Source organism: Zalophus californianus, chromosome 2, assembly GCF_009762305.2.
Source record: "Zalophus californianus isolate mZalCal1 chromosome 2, mZalCal1.pri.v2, whole genome shotgun sequence".
NCBI classification, from domain to species: domain Eukaryota; kingdom Metazoa; phylum Chordata; class Mammalia; order Carnivora; family Otariidae; genus Zalophus; species Zalophus californianus.
This window is the reverse complement of record NC_045596.1, coordinates 60191912-60213671: the sequence shown is the minus strand read 5'-3', so window position 1 is coordinate 60213671 and position 21760 is coordinate 60191912. Positions and strand designations below refer to the sequence as shown.

At 42.4% G+C, this 21760-nt stretch overlaps 1 protein-coding gene across 1 annotated transcript; it reads right to left on the bottom strand.

The window, feature by feature from the left end:
* Positions 1–14971: 14971 nt before the first annotated feature.
* On the bottom strand, positions 14972–21404 carry ODAPH (odontogenesis associated phosphoprotein). Its single transcript, XM_027600095.1, has 3 exons — positions 21338–21404; positions 15174–15309; positions 14972–15029 (listed from the first exon to the last, which is right to left on the bottom strand). The coding sequence occupies exons 1-3, from the start codon at positions 21402–21404 to the stop codon at positions 14972–14974; spliced, it is 261 nt and encodes an 86-aa protein (XP_027455896.1).
* Between the last annotated feature and the right edge of the window lie 356 nt (positions 21405–21760).

The window sequence follows — 21760 nt, the reverse complement described above, 5'->3', positions numbered from 1 at the left end:
AATTCCACATGAGTGAAGTCATATGGTATTTGTCTCTGACTCGATTATTTCTCTTAGCTAATGCTACTCTCTAGATCCATCCATGTTGTTGCAAATGGCAAGATTTCATTCTTTTTGATGGCTGAATAATATTCCATTTGTGTGTGTATATATATATATACCACTTTACCCATTCATCTATAGGTGGACCCTTGTGCTGCTTCCATAATTTGGCTATTGTAAATAATGCTGCTATAAACATAGGGGCACATGTATATTTTTGAATTAGTATTTTTGTATTCTTTATATTGTATTCAATACAATTAGTATATTTGTATTCCACTACCCAGTAGTGGACTTACTGGATCATACGGTAGTTCTGGTTTTAATTTTCTGAGGACCCTTCATACTGTTTTCCACAGTGGCTACATCAGTTTGCATTCCCACCAACAGTGCATGAAGGTTCCTTCTCCATATCCTTGCCAATACGTCTGAGGTGGTATCTCATTGTAGTTTTGATTTGCATTTCCCTGATATGAGTGATGTTGAGCATCTTTTCATGTGTCTTTTGGCCATCTGGATGTCTTCTTTGGAGAAATGTCTGTTCATGTCTTCTCATTTTAATGAGATTATTTGTTTTGGGGGTGTTGCTGAGTTAGTTTTCCTGTACAGCACATGATACAAGCAGCCTGGTCATAAAGAAACATGTCTTGTAAAGACTACCTGGTCAAAGTTGTGACAGACTGAGGCTTAGAACTTGGGTCTCCTGATTGAGAATCCCTTGCTTGTTTGGAATAGCTGACTTCCTATCAAAATGGAAACACAGAAGATGGGTTTCCTTATGTGACTCTCTCATTATTGATTTTTTTTTTTTAAGATTTTATTTATTTGGCAGAGACAGACACTGTGAGAGAGGGAACATAAGCAGGGGGAGGGGAGAGGGAGAAGCAGGCTTCCCTCGGAGCAGGGAGCCCGATGTGAGGCTCTATCCCAGGACCCTGGGACCACGACCTGAGATGAAGACAGACGCTTAACAACTGAGCCACCCAGGCGCTGCTCATTATTGGTTCTTTTATCTGAGTTGTGCGACAATAGAAGTCTCAATCTGTAGTGAACTCTGAATCAGACTAGACTGAAAAATGTGGATTGACTTGTTTTCTAAGCCTTCCTCAATATAAATGAACCACTGGCAGGGAATTAGAAAGAGCAGGGTCACTGCTCCTAAGGCTTTAGGGCTGGTCCTCATTAATTGGACTAAATGGATTTTTCTTTATTGTTTTGTGTTGTGTTTTTATATTGGTAATGGACTCTTAACACTCCTCTATGTGAATGAAAGATTATGTTTTCATTCACTGCTTTTTGAGGGCCTTATTTTTCCACTTGATAGCTTCAGACGTGAGAAAACTTGAAACTGTAATTAACATACAGTTTGTTTCTTAACATGTTCTTTGGAGAAGTATCTTACCACAAACCTTGACATCACTTGTCAGCACTTGTAAGTAACTTGTGATTTAGAGCTTTGTGTTTATCGATGTTTGTGGATATCTAATGTTGAATGTATAAAACACTGAGAAAATTTTCTCTACCAACCCTTCCACAAAATGTCATTTTCTTTTCTTTCAGTGAAATTTTATTTTCCCCCCATTGCATAGTCTTATTCAATCCTTTATGTTCTACTTTGGCATGCAGGGTCATCTCCTGTAGAAGTGAGGAAGGCTCTAGCAAAATTTTAGAAAATGTATTATTGGTTAACATGAATTAAAATAAGAACGAATAAGGGAAATGAAACAAAAATATCTTAATTCAGCACGTTTTTCTGTCCCTAGTTCATGGGAGGATCCCCTATCAGTCAAGAGAATAGGTTTTTTTGTCAGTTAATTTCCATGTGGCTATCTCCATGTCTCTAGATCTAGAAAATGATCTCTATTAGTGTAGCTGCCGGAATTGAAAACTCTCCCTCCACCCCATGACAGTAGTGTTGTAATTGGCTACACCGCTCCCCCACATGTTCTAGCCTCTTCCTTGGATCATGACCGCTTCTGCTTACAGGTACACCTGCCATCTGTCCTCCTCCCACCCCCACTGTATGTATTTTTTAGGAGAAAAGCTGTTAGTTATGTTGTTCCTAGAGCCTCCAGAAGAGTCAGGCCCTGATCCTGAAGTCACATGGGCAGCAACAACAATCCAGTGTCACCACCACCACTAAATTGTCTGTGTCTCTAAAGACTGGGAATCATAAGTTATTTATCTATTTCAGTTCCACACCATCTCACACATTGATTTCCTCTCTTCCCTCCTCTTCTCCCTCCTCTCCTCCCCCAGGGCCTCTTTAAGTCATCTCTACACTCAGCATAGGGCTCAAACTCACAACCCCAAGATCAGGAGTCACATGCTTTTCTGTCTGAGCCAGCCAGGTGCCCCTAACACAGTGATTTCTTTGCGACAATAGTAATAATAATCCTACAAAGGAAAGAATGTAAGTCGAATTTTATAGGCAAGGTACTTGGCTTAGAAGGTTTAAGGAACGTGTGCAGCGTCACTCAATAAATGGTAGAGCCATGTGTGTTTGTTAAATACATGAGTATGATTCTTTAGATCTGGAATGAATTTTAAAATTTTTGTTTAGATAATATACAGTTTGGGAGATTTGACTCCTGGAGCCACATGCTTCTTCATTCACTTATGGAGGAGGATGTGTGTTTCTCTAGCCATCACACAAAACTTCACTTCATCCTAAGTTGAATTTGGATATTGCTCACTGTGAATCAAGCACTGTAGCCAAGGGAATGGCATGTACTTATTGGCTTGGGCCTTTGTCAAATTCCTCTGTTGGAATTAATAATGGGAGCAAAAGGAAACAGGATGGTACTGATTGGTTTAGGCCAATGACAGTTTACCTGTGGAACCACCTGGCTTCTACAAAGCTAGGGAAATATATGTGGAAAGGATGCTGGAGAAAAAAATTGTAATGCTCACCAGAGATGGACAGTTGAAGCGGCAAAAGGTATGCTTCATTTTATTTTAATTATTTTAATTATTTTTTAAAGATTTTATTCATTTATTTGAGTGTGGGAGGGAGAGAGATCACGACCAGGGAGGAAGGGTAGAGGGAGAAGCAGACTCCCCACTGAGCAGGGAGTCCAACGTGGGGCTCCATCCCAGGACCACTGGATCACGACCTGAGCCAAAGGCACATGCTCAACTGACTGAACCACCCAGGCACGCTTTATTTTTATTTTTTAAAGATTTATTTATTTATTTTAGAGAGAGAGCACAAGTAGGGGAAGAGGCAGAGGGAGAGAATATCCAAGCAGGCTCCTGCTGCGCATGGAGCCCAACACAGGGCCCGATCTCACCACCGGAGATCAGGACCTGAGCCGAAACCAAGAGTCAGAAGCTTAACCCATTGAGCCACCCACGTGCCCCAGGTATGCTTCATTTTAGATTTTGACTGATTCTGCCAAACTGTATTCTAAAAATGCTGTACCAGTTTATATTTACACGCACAGTGTATAAGAAAATCTATTTCCCCACATCCAGACCATATTAGATATTACTAATAATTCCATTTTGACCAGTCTGATGGGTGAAAATTATCTTGCTTTAGTTTATATTTTCTTGTTTACTACTGAGGTTACATGTATTTTTTTTTAAGATTTTATTTATTTATTTGACAGAGAGAGAGTGAGAAAGCAAGCGCACAAGCAGGGGGAGGGGCAGAGGGAGAAGCAGACTCTCCACTGAGCCAGGGAGCCTGATGTGGGGCTCGATCCCAGGACCCTGAGATCATGACCTGAGCTGAAGGCAGACACCTAACCGACTGAGCCACCCAGGCGCCCCAGTTACATGTATTTTTATGTATTTTTTCTTTTTGTGTATTTATCAGTCATTTGGGTTCCTCCTGTAAATAAAAGATATTAAAGGTCTTTAAAAGAAGGTAGATTGTAGCTTGAGTTTTGGAGATTTTCCGTTATAAATGTTTTTCCTATCTACTGAAAACAAAGGCAAGCACCAGATTTAGATAATATAATTTGGCTCAAGCTATATTTTATACTTATTTATTTGAGAGAAAGAGAGCGGGGGTAGAAACAGAAGGACAGGGGCAAACAGACTCTGAGCTGAGTGGGGAGCCTGACACAGGGCTTGATCCCCAGGACCCCGAGATCATGACCTGAGCCGAAACCAAGTCAGATGCTCAACGGACGGAGCCACCCAGGTGCCCCTCAAGCTATATTTTAGATCAAAATTATTTTGTACTGGGAAATGCAACCCAGCCAGCAGAATGTATTTGTTTATTTTTTAAATGTTATTTTAATTCCATGTAGTTACCATACAGTGTTATATTCATTTCAGGTGTACAATATAGTGATTCAGCACTTCTATGTATTACTCAGTGCTCCTCAAGATAAGTGCACTCTTAATCCCCTTTCTCTATTTCATCCATCGCCCCCTTCCCTTCTAGCAATCCTCTGTTAGTTCTCTATTTAAGGGTCTGTTTTTTGGTTTTTTTCTCTCTTCCCCCCCCGCCCCGTTCATTTGTTTTTGTTTTTGTTTTTAAATTCCACACATGAGTGAAATCATATGGTATTTGTCTCTGACTGGCTTATTTCTCTTAGCTAATGCTACTCTCTAGACCCATCCATGTTGTTGCAAATGGCAAGATTTCATTCTTCTTTTTTTTTTTTAAGATTTTATTTATTTGACAGAGAGAGAGAGAGAGAGCACACAAGCAGGGGGAGCAGCAGAGGGAGAGGGAGAAGCAGGCTTCCCGCGGAGCAGGGAGCCCGATGCGGGGCTCGATCCCAGGACCCTGGGCTCATAACCTGAGCTGAAGGCAGACGCCCAACGACTGAGCCACCCAGGCGTCCCGGCAAGATTTCATTCTTTTTATGGCTGAGTAATATTCCATTATGTATATATACACCATATCTTGTTTATCTATTCATTTATTGATGGACACTTAAGTTGCTTCCATAATTTGGCTATTGTAAATAATGCTTGCAATAAACATTGGGGTGCATGTATCCCTTTGAATTAGTGTTTTTGTATTTTTTGGGTAAATATCCAGTAGTGGAATTACCGGATCATATGGTAGTTCTCTTTTTAATTTTTTGAGGAACCGCCATACTTGTCTTCCACAGTGCTAGCCAGCAGAAAGTATTTTTAAATACACTTGTCTTTTTAAATAAGGTGGTCATGTTCTCATTCTTCTGTTGGGTTCTGAGAAGAAATAAATCGGTAAGAGATAAGCACTTCTCCCTTCTCGGGTAGAGGTTGAAGGAGAAGTCAGTTCTGTTTGGGCGGACAGGAATTATTTAAGAATTATGAAAGTTCTGAGCTTGGGGGTTGCTACAGTTGGCTTTAAATCCTTTTCACTAAGATGACACCCCACTCCTTTGGCTCTGCCCAGGATAGCCCAGTGCTGCCACGCCACGATCCAGGAGGGGGCAGTAAAGCCCCACTCACTGTACTCAACACTCACTGTAAGCCATATCCTCCACAAGGGCAGAAGTACTAAAACCAGAGATGAACTTTACCTGAGGGGTATGATCCGCTCCTTTTGCCCATGGTCTTTTTCCATTTTAAGGGCTCAATGTTGTTGAGTTCTTAATCTATTTGAACCGAAGGGGTGGCAAGGGAGAACTGTGACCCATGGTTCATCACATGGTACAACCCACGGAGTGGCGCACTCTAGTGGATATTGATAGTTAAACACTCCGGTAGTCCCGTCCCAGGGGTTTAAGAAGCACCATGCGAGCAGAAGAGACCTGCTCATATGGCCTTGGTCTCTGAGATTGTGTCCGCGCTTCCTTGATGTCAGGTGGCTAGTGACTCAGAGGTCAGAAGGCAGAAGCAGTGGCTGGAGGAGGGCTAGGCTGACGGGAGTCCGGGTTGGGTGGGGAAGCCCTGTGGACTTCACCGAAAATCCCGAGTAAAAGAAAAAGTAGTTGGAGAATTATGAAAGGAAATTTGCCTCACAGAGATGAAATGTGAGCAGAAGAGCAAAAGCAGAGCTGCAGGATGTTCCTATCCGGCCACTTCCAAGAGTGCTAATCCAAAGAGGGCTCGGGACATTTTGTGAGTCACTGGAAGCATGATTTTCACGTGCGGTTTCTGTACAAGCGGCAAAATGTAAGCCGATGCTCACGATGAATGGAAATTTGAAGGTCTGCGCTGACACTGGCTATTTGTGTTGGCATGCAGCCTGGGGAGTTTGCCTGGTACAGCCCCAGACACACTCACAACCTTGATGTTTGTGGGCTAGTATGTGTAAGTCGGCGGTCAGTCCACTAGAACTCGAAATTTGAAATAGTGTCGAGCATGTTGTTGAGGGGAAATAAGCGATCCACTTTGGCTCTAAAATTTAAGCCCTTAATGTACTTCTCAACATGTTGATTTGAGAAAAGTATCACCAAACAAAACTGAAAAGGAACTATAGAAAACAGGAAATACTTTGCCAATATGGGAGCAGAACTTTAAAACACATTTTGAACATAATTTTATTATAATTACTGTATGAACTCTACCTCTATTCTGAATGAAGGTGGGCATCTGATTCTCCAAGTGAAGGAAATTTTTTATGATAATTTTATTTATTATTATTTTTTATTTTATTATGTTATGTTAGTCACCATACAATACATCATTAGTTTTTGATGTAGTGTTCCATGATTCATTGTTTGCATATAACACCCAGTGCTCCATGCAGAACTGCCCTCCTTAATACTTGCATCACCGGGCTCACCCATCCCCCCATCCCCCTCCCCTCTAAAAGACCTTTCTAAAGAAATTAAAGAATTTACTATGTACAGAACATGTAATAAGCCTTCTGTTTAGAACATGAACCAAGATGTGTTATTAATTTTGTTGCCAGAAAATCAGTTTTTCTTGCCTGGTGAACAGATATTTAAAGAATAACAGTTTGAAGAGACATCTCAGATAATTAGCCCTCCCAGGAAACATATATGTCTTGCCTTAGCCTGGAGGAAAACTTTACAAAGAGGACTGGACTCAAATTTCTTTTTTTAAGTGATAGATGATGCTAGTAAAAGCCTGAAAAAAATTACAAAATGAGTGAGAAATTAAATTGGTGGATTCTCTATCTCTGGTTGCCATTCCGACCTGTTCTTGAACAAACTAGCAAAAGAGAGAAATGTTATATGCAGTGAAACAGAGGAATATTCATGTCAAAATTCCTAAAAGAAGGTCAAAGATATGCATGGGTGGCAGTAACTTTTTTTTTTTTTGAGAGGAATGTATGTGCCTTATTTTCTTCTCCTCGATAGAAGTTCCTTTTTTCTGGAGATTTTAAAATCCTGAGGTTTCCCCTGATATGTGGAAACTGATTTGGAAGCAACTAGGGATTGAATATCGGGAAGTTTAAAAGTTCATTAACAAATATTTATTGAGTCCCTACTATATGCAGGTATTGTTTTAAGTCCTGGACATAAGGGAGTGAACACAATAGGTACAAATCACTGCCTTTAAGGAACTTATTTTCTGATAGGAAAGACAAATAATAAAAAGATAACTAGGAATACATTTAGAGTAATTGAATGTGATACATGCTAGGGATAGAAATACAGCTGGGAACTGGGTGAGGAAGTACATCTGTGCCTGCTTATTTAGGCAGGGTTGCCAGGGAAAGGAGAGGTGGTATTTTATGAATGTCCTGAAAGAAGTGAGGGAAGGACCCCGGTGGAGAATGTGGGTATCTGGGGCATTGCAGGAGGAAGCACCGGCTAGAGTAGAACCCTGAGGAGGGAGTGTGTTTGGTTTGTCTGAGGAACGGTGAGGAATGCAGTGTGTCTGAGTTGAGTGAGAAAGGAAGAGAGTAATAGGAGATGAGGTCGGAGAGAGAGAGGCTGGGGTTGGGGAGGGGAGGCCAGGTCATGCAGGTCACTGTAAGGACCTGACATCTGTGTCAGGGGGTTTCAGATCCAACACTTTGTTATGGTCCCTTCTGTACAAATCATCGAACTGCTACTGTCGCAGTAATAATGCTTATATTGTACATTTCCTTTTTTAAAGATTTTTATTTATTTGACGGAGAGAGACAGCAAGAGCGAGAACACAGCCAGGAGGAGTGGGAGAGGTAGAAGCAGGCTTCCCGCCGAACAGGGAGCCCGATGTGGGGCTCGATCCCAGGACCCTGGATCATGACCTGAGCCGGAGGCAGAGGCTTAACGACTGAGCCACCGAGGCGCCCCACTTATCGTACATTTCCAATGTTGAAATTGTGAGAGATATTTTCTGTTTGGAATGTGTATTAATCTCTTTGTGTCGTTCTTTGGCTCACCAACTGTATGAAGTATAGGGTTATATTTGAGGCTGTTCAAACTACTCTGGTTTAAATTTGCTTTAGCTGGGAAAGACAGACGCTTATTGGTACCTACTAAAAAATATGCAGTCTTCTGCTTACTGTTATGAGGTGATGTTCCAGTGAAATATTGCTCCCCCCCAATTTATTGAGAAACAATTGACATCTATCACTGTGTAAGTTTAAGGTGTACAACATGGTGATTTGACATACTTACATATTGCGGTATGCTTACCACAGTAGTGTTTGCTAACATCTCCATCCTGTCACATAATTACCAGTTCTGTTTTCGTGGTGAGATTATTTAAGATCTACTCTCTTAGCAACTTTCAAGTCTATAATACAGTATTGTTAACTGTAAACACCATACTGCATGTTAGATGCTCAGAACGTGTTAGTCTTATGACTGGAAGTTTATGCTCTTTGACCAGTATTTCCCCCATTTCCCGGGTTACCCTCGGCCCCTGGTAACCACCACTCTAATCTCCGTGTCTCAGAGTTTAGCTTTTTTAGATTCCACATATAAGTGATATTATACAGTATTTTTCTTTTTTTTCTAAGATTTTTATTTATTTATTTGACAGAGAGAGAGAGAGCACAAGCAGGGGGAGCAGCAGAGGGAGAGGGAGAAGCAGGCTCCCCACTGAGCAGGGAGCCCCTTGTGAGATTCGATCCCAGGACCCTGGGATCATGACCTGAGCCGAAGGCAGCCGCTTAACCGGCTGAGCCACCCAGGCGCCCCAGTATTTGTCTTTCTTTGTCTGACTTATCAGTGAAGTATTATTTTATATAATCTTGCCAATCAATAGAATATCGATTCTATCGATATCTATCAAATCAATACCAGTCAATAGAATATTTGAGTGCTTGTTTGGTAAATCTACAATTATAATTAGCATATATTTACAGATTTCCTTTATACTGCAGCACTAAAGATTTTTAACTGATAACTTACATATAGTAAGATACATAAACCTGAAGCATAGAGGTTGATGAATCTTCATTAATGTACAGACCGGGAAGATTTCCAGCTCCCAGCAGGCTCCCTCTTATCTTTCCTCAGCCAACTACCCATTAAAAGTCATCGCTGTTCTGACCTTCGTCACCATGGACTGGTTTTGCCTGTTCCTGAATTTCATATAAATGAAATCTTATTCTTTTGTATTTGACTTCTTTCACTCAACATGAACTTGTGAGATTCATTTATGTTGTGTGAAGCCTTAATCCATGGTTTTGCCTTGCTGTGCGGTATACGATACAATAACAATTTATCCATCCATTCTACTGTGGATGGACTTTGTGTTTCCAGTTTAGAGCTCTTTCACGATGACTCAGCGGTTTTACTTGGCGTTGACGGTAGGAATTGCTGAGGTATATACAACTGATTGCCCCACTACATTGTTTCTGTTGTGTCTACTCTTTCAAGGGACCTCTCATCCTTGGTTCCTTCCTCTCTCTGCTGTTTAGAACAAGGTTGGAGGTGCTAGTAGGAACCTGATATTTACTTACATTTTATCATAAAAATAAGTCAAATATGCTCTGTGCTTAAAACAGGAAAGTGCTGATTCTCTCTCTCTCTCTCTTTTTTTCTTTATGTATAAAAGTACCTGAGCATTGTTAACACTCTTTTCTTTAGAATCAAAGCCAGCTTTCTCTAGATCATGCAGCTGTTCTGGGAGTTTAGTAGTTAACTGTTATCAAAATTGGATACCTCCTGTTAGGGGCTGAATTTATCCCCCAACATTCATATGTTGAAGTGCTAACCTCCAGTACCTCAGACTGTGACTCTGTTTGGAGATAGGGCCTTTAGAGAGGTGATTTAAGTTAAAATGAGGACTTTAGAGTGGGCCGCAATCCAATCTGGTTGGTATCCTTATTAAGAAGAGAACATTTGGGGACACCTGGGTGGCTCAGTCTGTTAAGCGTCTGCCTTCGGCTCAGGTCATGATCCCATGATCGAGCCCCACACTGGGCTTCCCGCTCGGCAGGGCGACTGCTTCTCCCTCTGCCTCTGCCACTCCCCCTGCTTATGTTCTCTCTCTCTGACAAATAAAATCTTAAAGAAAAAACGAGAGAAAATTTGCGAACACGGGAAAGACACCAGGCACACATGCCCAGGGGAAAGACCATGTGAAGAGACAGCAGAGGGCAGCCATCTGCAAGCCGAGGAGAGAGGCCTCAGAGGAAACCTATCCTCTTGACATCTTGATTCTGAACTTCCAGCCTCCAGAACTGTGAGAAAGTGAATTCACTTTGCTTAAGCCTCCCAGTCGGTGGCATTTCGCGATAGCAGCTCTGGCAAACTAACACGCCTCCTCAAGTGAATTTCCAGATGCCATAAGGTAACATTTATAAAGTAAGTCCGCTCTCTGAAAGAGAGCAGAAAATTCTTCATTTTTAATCAGGAGCTTAGCAAACCCCAGAGTTTTAATGTACCACAAACCAATCATTCAGTAGCAAACCCCATGCAGCCTGCGTGTTCTTCCTCTCCTGGTTTGGCTGCCTCCTGAATAATTTGAGATTTAGTTGCAGAAATCATACTCCTTTACCTTCAAATACTTCATATTTTTATGTAAGAATGTTTTCTTACATAATTATCAAATTCAGAAAATTTAACACTGACATAGGCTATTACCTATGGAATAGGTAATACCTATTACCTATGGACCATGTATTCATGGTCCACATTAAAATTGTGCCAGTTGTCCCAATAATTTCTTTTCTGGCAATCTCTCCTCTCCTTCCCACTTCTAGGACCACATGTTACATTTAATTATCTTGTCTCTTTAATCTTATTTATTTTAAGTAAGTAAGTAACCTCTACACCCAACATGGGGCTTGAACTCACTACCTTGAGTTCGAGTCACATGCTCTTCCAACTGAGCCAGCCAGGTGCCCCTCATAGCTCTTTAATCTCCTTTAAACTTTGTCCACCATGACATCTACATTTTTAATGATTACACAGCAGGTGTTTTGTAAATGTTCCTCAGTCTGGGTTTGTCTGATGATTAGGTTCAGGTTATGCCTCTTTAGCATAATTGGAACTTTAGACTTGCATAGCTGTTCACACCACAAAGCAAAGATGCATGTAAGAGTTATCACACCCTTCCACTGCTTCAAAAGCAGCAAATAACACCTATATACTAAGAGGAACATATATATTTTTTAAAGATTTTATTTATTTATTTGACAGAGAGAGTGAGCAAGCACAAACAAGGGGAGCAGCAGAGGGAATGGGGAAGCAGGCTCCCCACTGAGCAGGGAGCCCAACGTGGGACTCCAGGATCATGACCTGAGCCGAAGGCAGACGCTTAACCAACTGAGCCACCCAGGCGCCCCTAAGAGGAACATATCTGATAAATAAATTCACTTTGAAGTATTAGTGATGAAGAGTGTTCTCCCCCTGAGTCAATACACCTGCTAGGCATCACTATTTTTTTAAAGATTTATTTATTTATTGGGGGGTGGGGAAGGAGTGGGGGAGTGGGAAGAGGGGCAGAGGGAGAGGAAGAGAAAATCCTAAGCATACTCCATGTGGAGGGCAGAGCCCATGCCCCGGCATCACTATATATATATATATATATATATATATATATATATATATATATATATATATTTTTTTTTTAAGATTTTATTTATTCATTTGAGAGAAAGAGAGCATGGGGGGAGGGTCAGTGGGGGTGGGAGAAGCAGACTCCCTACTGAGCAGGGAGCTTGAAGCAGGGACTCTATGCCAGGACCCTGGGATCATGACCTGAGCTGAAGGTAGATGCTTAACCAACTGAGTCACCCAGGTGCCCCATCACTGTATTTTTAAAGAACAATTTATTAGGCAAAAGGATGCATTTTTTAAGTCATGAAGGCATGTGTTTTTAATTACAGGTGTAGGCTACTTCTCATATAGGCAACTCTATGCATGTTCAAGGGTGAGGAATGATGCAATTATACCCAGACTTATTTTGAAAACAGTCCTTGTTACAAAACCCTACAGGAGCAGCCTGCTTTCTATAACAGATGCAGTGAGTGAAAGAGTGAAGCTGCTAAGCTTCAGTTTGTCTTAGTCTCCTGAGGTTTATGTTATCAACCAGTGAGGTCTTCATGGACTAGATTTCAGAGCAGTTGAGTTTTTGGATTACAGAAGTTCTAATGTCTGGGGAGAGAAAGCCCAGTCCAAGCAAGTTCATTTGGGCAGCTGGTGGCCCTGTGAGCACATGGAATACTTAGGTGAGGGGCGAGTAGTGGAGCGGGGGAGCATGCTGGAATAGAGGGGGCCCAGAAAGGGAGGTGAGATTCAAACACGAACCTTTCCCTGTCTTCAAGTTTGCCCTAGATTGGCCCTTTTCATCCTTCCTTCCTTCCTTCCTTCCTTCCTTCCTTCCTTCCTTCCTTCCTTCCTTCCTTCCTTCCTTCCTTCCTTCCTCCCTCCCTCCCTTCTTTCCTTCCTTCTCTCTCCCCCCTCCCTCCCTCTTTCTTTCTTTTTTAAAGATTTTATTTGAGAGAGCGAGCACAGGAGCACATGAGTGGGGGAGGGGCAGAGGGAGAGGGAAATAATTTTTTTTTTTTTTTGAGGGAAAGAAGTCTTAAGCAGACTCCATGCTGAGTGTGGAGCCTGACCTGGGGCTCAGTCCCACAACCTCGAGATCATGACCTGAGCCGAAATCAAGAGTTGGATGCTCAGGGCGCCTGGGTGGCTCAGTCGCTTAAGCGACTGCCTTCGGCTCAGGTCATGATCCTGGAGTCCCGGGATCGGGTCCCGCATCGGGCTCCCTGCTCGGCAGGGAGTCTGCTTCGCCCTCTGACCCTCCCTCCTCTCATGTGCTCTCTCTCCGTCTCTCATTGTCGCTCTCTCAAATAAATAAATAAATAAATAAAATCTTAAAAAAAAAAAGAGTTGGATGCTCAACCGACTGAGCCACATAGGTGTCCATAGATTGGCCCTTTTCTGGTTATGCTCCAACTAATCAGAAAGAAAGCAAATGAGAGAGCAAATACATTACAAAATTCGAGTTTTTTAGCGAGGATTTCAAATACAGGTTTTATTTAAGCCTGTAATTTTGAAGCAAATATCTGTCCTTATAAGCAAGTTTGCTATGAAGTGAGTGAAGGAAATAATTTGTTTTTTTCCTTTTTATCTTTTCATATAGCAAAACAGCATGGTGATTTTCTCGGTCTCTCCGTTTCCCAGGCAACACTCCCAGCGTCCTCACGTCTTTATGTTCCCTTTTTCCCTTTGTCGAAGTATCTGCACCGCAGCAACTTTTGCACCTGGGAGGAACAGGTGTAACCACTGACCTCATATGCAAAAGCCACGTTTCTATGTTACAGGCAAGGTGAGTGGCACAAACAGGAGGCAGCATTTTACGGAATGGCTACAGTGATACCCAACGAATGCAGTCAGTGGGATTTATTATTTCTGTTGCACCCTTGGCTTCCTATAGCTGAGTGAACTTATGTCTGTGGAGCTCTAGAGTTACCAGAACATCCATGTAAACTTTTAATCTGACTGTTGGGCCTAGACCCGTGTCGAAAGTTTTAGGGGAACTATATAATCTAAACTAGTATCCATACAATGATAATGGGAGAAACAGTGAGAGAGGAGGGGGTTGCTTAAAAAGTCAACATTAAAGTAACTTTAGATATCACAGTTAAAAATAGTTTTTTAAGGTAGGTAGTTTGGTTTATGACATTTTCAAGGTATTCTCTTAGACTCCCTGTAACTTTGTTTCGCTTTACTGTTTATAATTCTTTTGTTGTTGTTGTTAGAAAACTGAGTGGCGGGGCGCCTGGGTGGCTCAGTCTTAAGCGTCTGCCTTCGGCTCAGGTCATGATCCCAGGGTCCTGGGATCGAGACCCACATCGGGCTCCCTGCTCGGCAGGAAGCCTGCTTCTCCCTCTCCCACTCCCCCTGCTTGTGTTCCCTCTCTCGCTGTGTCTCTGTCAAAATAAATAAACAAATAAACAAATAAATAAATAATCTTAAAAAAAAGAAAACTGAGTGGATCTAGAAAGTCCTCACAAGAAAAAAAATTGTAACTATGTATGGTAATGGTTGCTAACTGGACTTATTGCGGTGATTATTTTGCAATATATACAAATATGGAATCATCACATTGCACATCTGAAGCTAATATAATGTAATGTCAGTTACACCTCAGTGAAACAATAAATGAATAACCACTAGCCACACCATTGCCAAATAGAGAATAAAACTATCAGTTTTCTACAATTTCCTTTAGTTCACTTTGTAAATGCGCCCTGCTCTGTAAGTTTTCCAGTGAATAAAAAGGGTGTCATTACTGTCTTCATTGGTTTATATCAATTTATTTAAATGTTTTTCACTTGAATTTAGAAGACAGAGCTGATTCTTCTGGCATCTCAGTATGTAGAGGAATTCTTGGAACTACCCCTTTTAGGATTTTATTTGCATCAATATCCTGTGATCTTCAAAAGTTGGGGATAAGGGTAATGCAGTTATTGCTCCCATTTTGCAAACTTGAATAACCTATAAACCGATATCTTCCCTGCTGACAAGAAAAACAACTTCTACTCTGTGGTGTTTAAGGTACTTCAAGTCCAGTTGTTTGAGTTTGGAAGAAGAAAGCAGAAATCTGTTTATAGTCTCCTCTGAGGCACTGGCTTCTTTTGCTTCAGCATATTTGGGGCTTCTCTTTTCTATCTGCTTTCCTCAGATGAGCTTCCTCTCCAGAGTCTTCCCCTGGGAAAATATTTATAATGAGGAGTAAGGCGACCATGTGGCCAAAAAAATGGACGAAATGGAAACCGGTGGTTGCACTTCTGAGGAAGGAAAGGTATGTGTGGAAACCTAAAGTGGACACTAGGCCCTTGCCATGGAAAAAAATGAAAGGGACACTTGGGGGTCCTTGTGACGAGCTGGATCCTTGTCACCGGATTCCTCCTAGGGGGTGGAGGGGTGAGTGTAAAGATCTGGCAGTCTGTAGGACCTCCATTATCTTGTGAGCCTCCAGGAGGGGTGGCTCCCTCTTCTTGTCCTGCAGAGAGAAATGCAAGTCAGGAAACAGGCCTGATCACAGAAGCAGAAGGGAGATCCTTTAGGTGGTAGCAGGGCCGAAAGACTAGGAGAGAGAACTAGAGAAGTCTCAAAGCGTGTTTGAAAAAACCGCCAACGTCCACCAGAATGAAACATGAACACACCTCATGACCCAGCAGTCCTACACCGGGGAGTGTATCCCAGAGAAATGGGTGCATATAGCTACAAAAGACTACTTCAGTAATGTTTATAGCAGCCTGATTCATATTAGCTTAAACTTGGAAACAGGGCAAGTGTCCATCAGTAGGAGAACGGTTAACCAAATTGTGTATACACAATGCAAAGGAAGCCATGAGAAGAAAGAGGTACTACTACAACAACATGGAGGCATCCCATGGATGTTCCGTTGAGCAAAAGGAGTTAGACACAAAAGAGGACATACTGAGATCCCCACTTATATAAGTTCAAGGAAAAAAACTGATCTCTGGTTAAAAAATTTCCCAAAAAAGTAACGAATTTACAGTTAGGGTAGGTGTTATTTTGTGGAAAAAATAGAATTCTGTAGATCTTGATCCAGGGGGTGGTCACATGGATATGGAGGTACACACACACGCACACGCACACACATATTTATATTTACACACATGTGTATGTATAGAACATACATACATGTGTATATGTAAAATGTGATCAGTCTGTACCTTTAAGATTTGTCTATGTTATTGTTCACAAATTATAACTGAATAAAGAAAATTCAGTAGAGAAAAAGAATTAATTTTAAGAAAATAAAAATAACCGCCCCTCCTGAGGCCTGTTAATCCCAGAGGTGCGCTTCACTTGACCTAGCAGTGAAATCATTCCCTAAAGAGGAGGGGAACAAGCACTGAGAACCAGGATGAAATTCGTTTCTGAGAAGAAATTTGGATCAAGCTCAAGTGTCAAGGTCTCAAGGTCTTCTCTAGAGAGAAGACCCTTCTCTGTATCATGCAACTGAATTGGCTGTGAAATAGTAAGCTTCCCTTCAGAAACGTATTCCTTCACTTTCTTGGAGGCTTACAATACAGGCCTGGAATGGGCTGCTGAGTGTGAACGATGAAAAAACAAACTCCTACAGGAAGCTGAGAGTACTGAAGTGCTTCAAAAGAGCTAGACTCCCTTTAATTTTGGAACAACCTAATCCAGATTTCTTGGTTGTATAGGATATGCCTATTGCCTGCTTGTGTTCATAGCCCCTTCGGAGATTCTGTTTTACCCACAACCTCTGGAAAGGTCGGTCCTACATATCCTTGGCTATGGCTGATTGGCCTGCTGATAGACACTCAGCTCATTCATTGGCTGACCAGTGACCAATCAGATTCTCATTTGAGAATTTCAACAAAGAGACTCAGTTGGTGGAGGATGTTAGTAGAAAGTGAAGGGCAGGGAGTGGAGTATTAGGTTTTGGCCAGTTGAATGCTGAGTAAGTAGAGAAGCCAGTCTTTCCAAAGAAGCTATAACACAGGAAGGCCCGAAAAAGAGAGACAAGAGACTATGTGGTAACAGAGTGGTGATGAGAGTAGCATTGGTTCTTGACTTTCCAGGGCTGATCCCTCTGAAGCCTGGCTGTGCTCAGGGTTCATGGAGATATCCTTTTAGTAATCACTCTACCTCCAGCTCTACTCTACTCTTTTCTTAAGTTAGTTGAATGGCTGTCTACTCCTTGAATGAAATACTGACCCTTTCTTCCATACCCACCCAGGCTACTGAGTATTGAAATCCTATGATTAAAACTAGGTTAAGACGTTTCAAACCACAGAAAAGGATTAAATCCCACATCACTCATTCTTTCCTCCTACACAGTTAGATCAGTTCTGAACCTTTGTAACATGAAAACTTTCTGTGAGATGAGAATCCAGTCCTTAGCGGAGAAGCTAGCTTTATTCTTAAGCTCCATCTTGACATTTTTGTTATCAGATCAGGCTTAGCTAGGCCTGAGCTCTGCTACTCAGGCTGTATTCCAGATGTTAAAAACAAACCAACTACCCACCCCTTGTGCTCATCTCATTTCTTAAACCTGAGGCTACCCACCAAATCCTCCTGCTGACTACAGGGTGTTAGAACCTGCTAGGCAGCTTTTCTCTAATTCTGGGATGTCCTGCAGTGTTCAGCACTCTCTTCTGGGAATTTCCAAGGTCTCCAGATCACAATACAAGCTTGTGTTGTGATCTGGAGACCCAGTAACCAACCCAAGAATGTGGGCAGGACCACATAAAACTACATTCTTCCTGCGAACTAGACACATGATGACTATTTCAGGTCACTGGTTGGCCAGCACAAGTGTTCTAAAATGTGGGAACCACAGGGATTGATTTGGGAAACTGTCACAGGGTAAGGCCACACATTTGGGTAAGGAGGTTGATGCCATTCATGGTCTCCAACTCTGGCTGAGTTGACACGGCTCATCCATTCTTTTGTTTCTCCTTGTTCCGCGCCGTTCCCGCTGTCTTCTAAATCTTTGACATTCTCCTCAAAGCCTCTTCAAAATTCTCATTCTTCTTCATTCATTTGAAGAATTCTCTTCAAAAAGTCTCTCTACCTTTCTAAGTAGACTACCTAGCTTCATATTTCAGAAAGAAAACTTCAGTGATCTGCTAATGAACTTCTTTGGTTCCTATTTCTCTCACTTCAGAGAGAAGTCTACACAGTTCCAGCTCGATTCCCACCGCTTCCCCCCACATTTAATCTACTGGAATCTGACTGTGCTTTCTCTACTCCACAAAAACTACTTTGGCAAAGTCATCAATGGTCCTGAGCTTTTACCAAGTTGGTTCCAGAAGCCTAAGCACCATTTCCTGGCCTTTTTGCCTGGCTTACTCCTACACAGATTTCATGCCTCATTTCCTCAGGGAGACTTTCCTACCCTGAGGTTGGCTTAAGGCCCTTGGCAGTATATTTCCATACCACCCTGGGAGTCCCCTTTTGGAATACTCATCAGTCATGTCATTACTATTTGTGGTTATATTCCTCCCCCACTAAAACATCCACATGACCATCCTGTAGACTGCTGTCTCCTCATCTCTAGGGCCTGCAGCGGAATTGAATTGATTGAGAGAAATCTCTGTTTCTGTAATTGCAAGAGTTACCATCTTTCCACCTGTCAGGGATAATGTGATCATTATAAATAAATGTTTTTCAATATGTAGCATACTGACATGCCACCAAAGGCACTGAAGGCCAAAGATGAGAACCCTTCTGCGACCTTAATCAGACCAAAGTAGGTCAAATATTTCCATGCAGATTGAAAACATTTTTAGCGGCAGAAGAGCATAGTGTTTAAAAGCATGGACTCTAGAACCGGGCTCCCTGAGCTCTGCCATTGAGTAACTGTGACCATTGACAGGTTCCTTAACTTTTCTGAGTTTCCTTATCCTTATTTATAAAATGAAGAAAATAATATTACCTATCTCATTGGCTTTTTGTATAATCTGAAATAAGATATGTAAAGTGCTCAGAACATGTCTGACCCACGGTATGCATTTAGTAGGTGTTTCTTACCGTTATTATTCATCTTGAATGTTATGGAAAGACTTTATCAATACAAGCCCCATTTTCTTGGGCCCATCTTGTTACACTTTATATATAAAATCTGTACACTACTGATAGGACTCACAGGACCTCCATGAGAGCAGAGACTGTTGATTCTGTTGGTCACGGCTCTGTCCCTAGCACCCACAGCAGTCCCTGGCTTAGAGTGGTGCCCAGGACAGCCTCAAGAAATTGAATGAATGGGCAGGCAGATGTTGAGGGTTCCTCTCTGTAGATTTTTGTGAAGCTCAGTGAGTACTTAATTCTAGTCCCAGAAAAATTTTCAATAATAACTTACATTTAGACTTAGAGTGTAATAAAAAATCAAGCCAAAATATTGCTTGAAGTTTGGAAATCAATTTTAAGTGGGTTTATTATAGTCTAGACATGAAATGCATAGCATACCAATAGCTACTACTTTTTTTTTATGTAAGGATGAGAAGTTCCTTTTCTTAAAAAAAAACAAACAAAAAACACAATTACCTGTAGTCTGTGGTTATTTGGGCAGACAATAGATGGTTTGTAATGAACGGTACTGATTTTTAAGAGAGGTAATCTTTATACATCATGTTCGAGTATGCAGTTCTTTCTTTTATATGGCTCATGGAATCATAGAAAAATTCTCATGGGCTTTCAGAGTTGAACCAGAAAGGAATATAGGTCCTATGGTGAATTTACTCACAATAACTGCAACTGAGTTCATTTTGTAGACTCACAGAATGATTGGCTATTTTGGTCAAATCTCTAATTCTACAGAGAAAGAATTTGGAGCCCAGAAAGTGTCACCAAGTCCTATTTCAATTCCATGCTCACATCTCATTTCTCCAGTGTGCAGGCTACTGTGCTAGGTGCTATGGCAAATGCAGAGATGGTAAGGACCCAGGCCAGGGCTGGAGAAGTGGGCCGACGCTCCGAATGCACGGGTCTGTGACACAGACCAGAAGGCGGTGCGGGTCATGGATGATGTATAAACGGCTATGAGAATTCACAGATGGCAGAGAGAGAGGGAGAGCGATTGCAGGTTTTCATTTATGTGTCTTAAGAAAGTCTTTGCGAGGGCAATACCGTCGTGACGTTCAAACGCCAGCACACGAAGCCGAATTGCCAGGAGCAGGTGGGAGCGGGAAGAGGGAGCGGCCACAGCTGCCGCGGAGGGGGGAGAGGACAGGGCCAGTCTGGACACCCGCACACGGCCCGACGGGGCGGCGCCACAGCGCGGGTAAGCGAGCGGCGAACTGGCACCGAGGCTGCTTGGATAGAGCGAAGCCACATTTGAAGGGTTCCCATGCCAGTCTGCCGGACAGTGGGGAAGCATGAGCCAAATCCAGAATTCAAATCTCACCTTTTAATTGGTGCTTTTTAGATGTGACTAAACCTATAATCCCGTTAGAACTTGTTCAGCTGCATATTTACAAAGGTTCCTGAAGAGTGCTTCACTTTCTGGAAAGATGTCAGGTGGCTAGTTCTGTTTCACGAAGCCTCTTTTAGATGTCACATTCCGCAGGTGGTGCTTGGGGGTCTGGTCTTGGGAACAGGGCGGTGTGATCGCCCTCTGATCGCCAGAGTTCCGGCAGAGCTTGGGCAAGGTGATCTCTGGTGGTCTCACCCCCAGCCTTGGGGGAGGGGAGCAAAGAACGTGTTGGGGGATGAGTAGGGTTTGGCTGAGACCCTGCAGACCCCTCAGCGACTTGGTTTGATCCTGGGTCTCGCCTCCCTGAACAGTATCTAGTTCTGGAACTAAGGTGAACTGTGAAACAACATTAGACCCAAGTCCCCCAGCATTTCCCCCCCTCCTTCCTCGTTCTCCTCTCCCCCTTAGCCTTTTCTCTCCTTCCCCCAGGGGTTTGCAAACCAATTTTAAAGTTCAGGACACCTGGGGATTTTTGTCTTGGGGGGAAAGGAAAGAGAATAGGAGCAGTGAAGAGATAGAATCTAATATAATCTTAGAGAAAGAAATCTATGCTCGCTTTAGTAGCACCAAGATGCAGCTGACTAGTTGTGATTAATTAAATCAATTAACAAACAGAGACTGAACAGCCACCATATGCAAATTGCTGTGCTGCTGGATAGCAAGAAGGACGTCGCTGTAATTCAGGGTGGAAATTGTTAGCTCTACAACAGTAACAACTAGTATAGTGTTTTAAGCTTGAAGAGCTCTTCTGGCGTGACAGCTCATTTGGTCCTCATAACCCCCATAATGATTATCCTTATGCGTCACTTCACATACAAGGGGACTGATACCAGAAGGGTTAAGTACGTCTAACATCACATAGTTAGGGCTGAGAGTAGGATCAAGGCCCTCCGAGGATAAATTTTAGCTTCTTTCTCCTTTAATCACACAAGCTGATGGAAGCTGACAAAATGATTTCCAATTTATGGGTATGTATAGTCATGGAGCCAAATCTTGTCTTTTCACACAACTTATTAATTAGGGACCCACAGGATCATAAACACAAAACCCTTACCTTCTGCCACAGTTACCACCACCCAGCAGGCCAACAGCCAGTAGGAGAAGCAGAGTCTGCGAGCCATGACTTCCACCCTGCGCAGTCTCTGCCCCGGACCCAAGGTTGCTTTAAAGGGGGTTCGGTGAGTCACCGGCAGCCTGATGCAGGTAATTTGCATTTGCATAGTGGACCACAGGGATCGGGGCCTGCGGTGTGAGGGTAAGAAATCAGCAAGGAAATTCCAGACAGTATTTATCAACCAGAAGCTTCTTGCAATGACAGCCAAACATCATTCCTGTGTCCTTGGAGTCAGATTGTGGAGAACCGCGCCTTCACTGTCCTTTTAACCCCCTCAAATCTTCTCTCCTGTTAGCGTCTTCCCTTTCCTTGCTCTATGGGTCTCCCCTCTGCAAGAGAAAGAATGTCTCTAGGAAATACTCA

Bases quoted from the DNA above. Each gene is read 5' to 3' on its own strand.
- ODAPH (XM_027600095.1), bottom strand. From the start codon at position 21,404: ATGGCTCGCAGACTCTGCTTCTCCTACTGGCTGTTGGCCTGCTGGGTG. The intron at 15,310-21,337 runs GTAAGGGTTTTG...TTCTCTCTGCAG, and splicing joins GGTGGTAACTGTGGCAGAAG to GACAAGAAGAGGGAGCCACC. The intron at 15,030-15,173 runs CAAGTGTCCCTT...TACTCCTCATTA, and splicing joins CAGCTCGTCACAAGGACCCC to TAAATATTTTCCCAGGGGAA.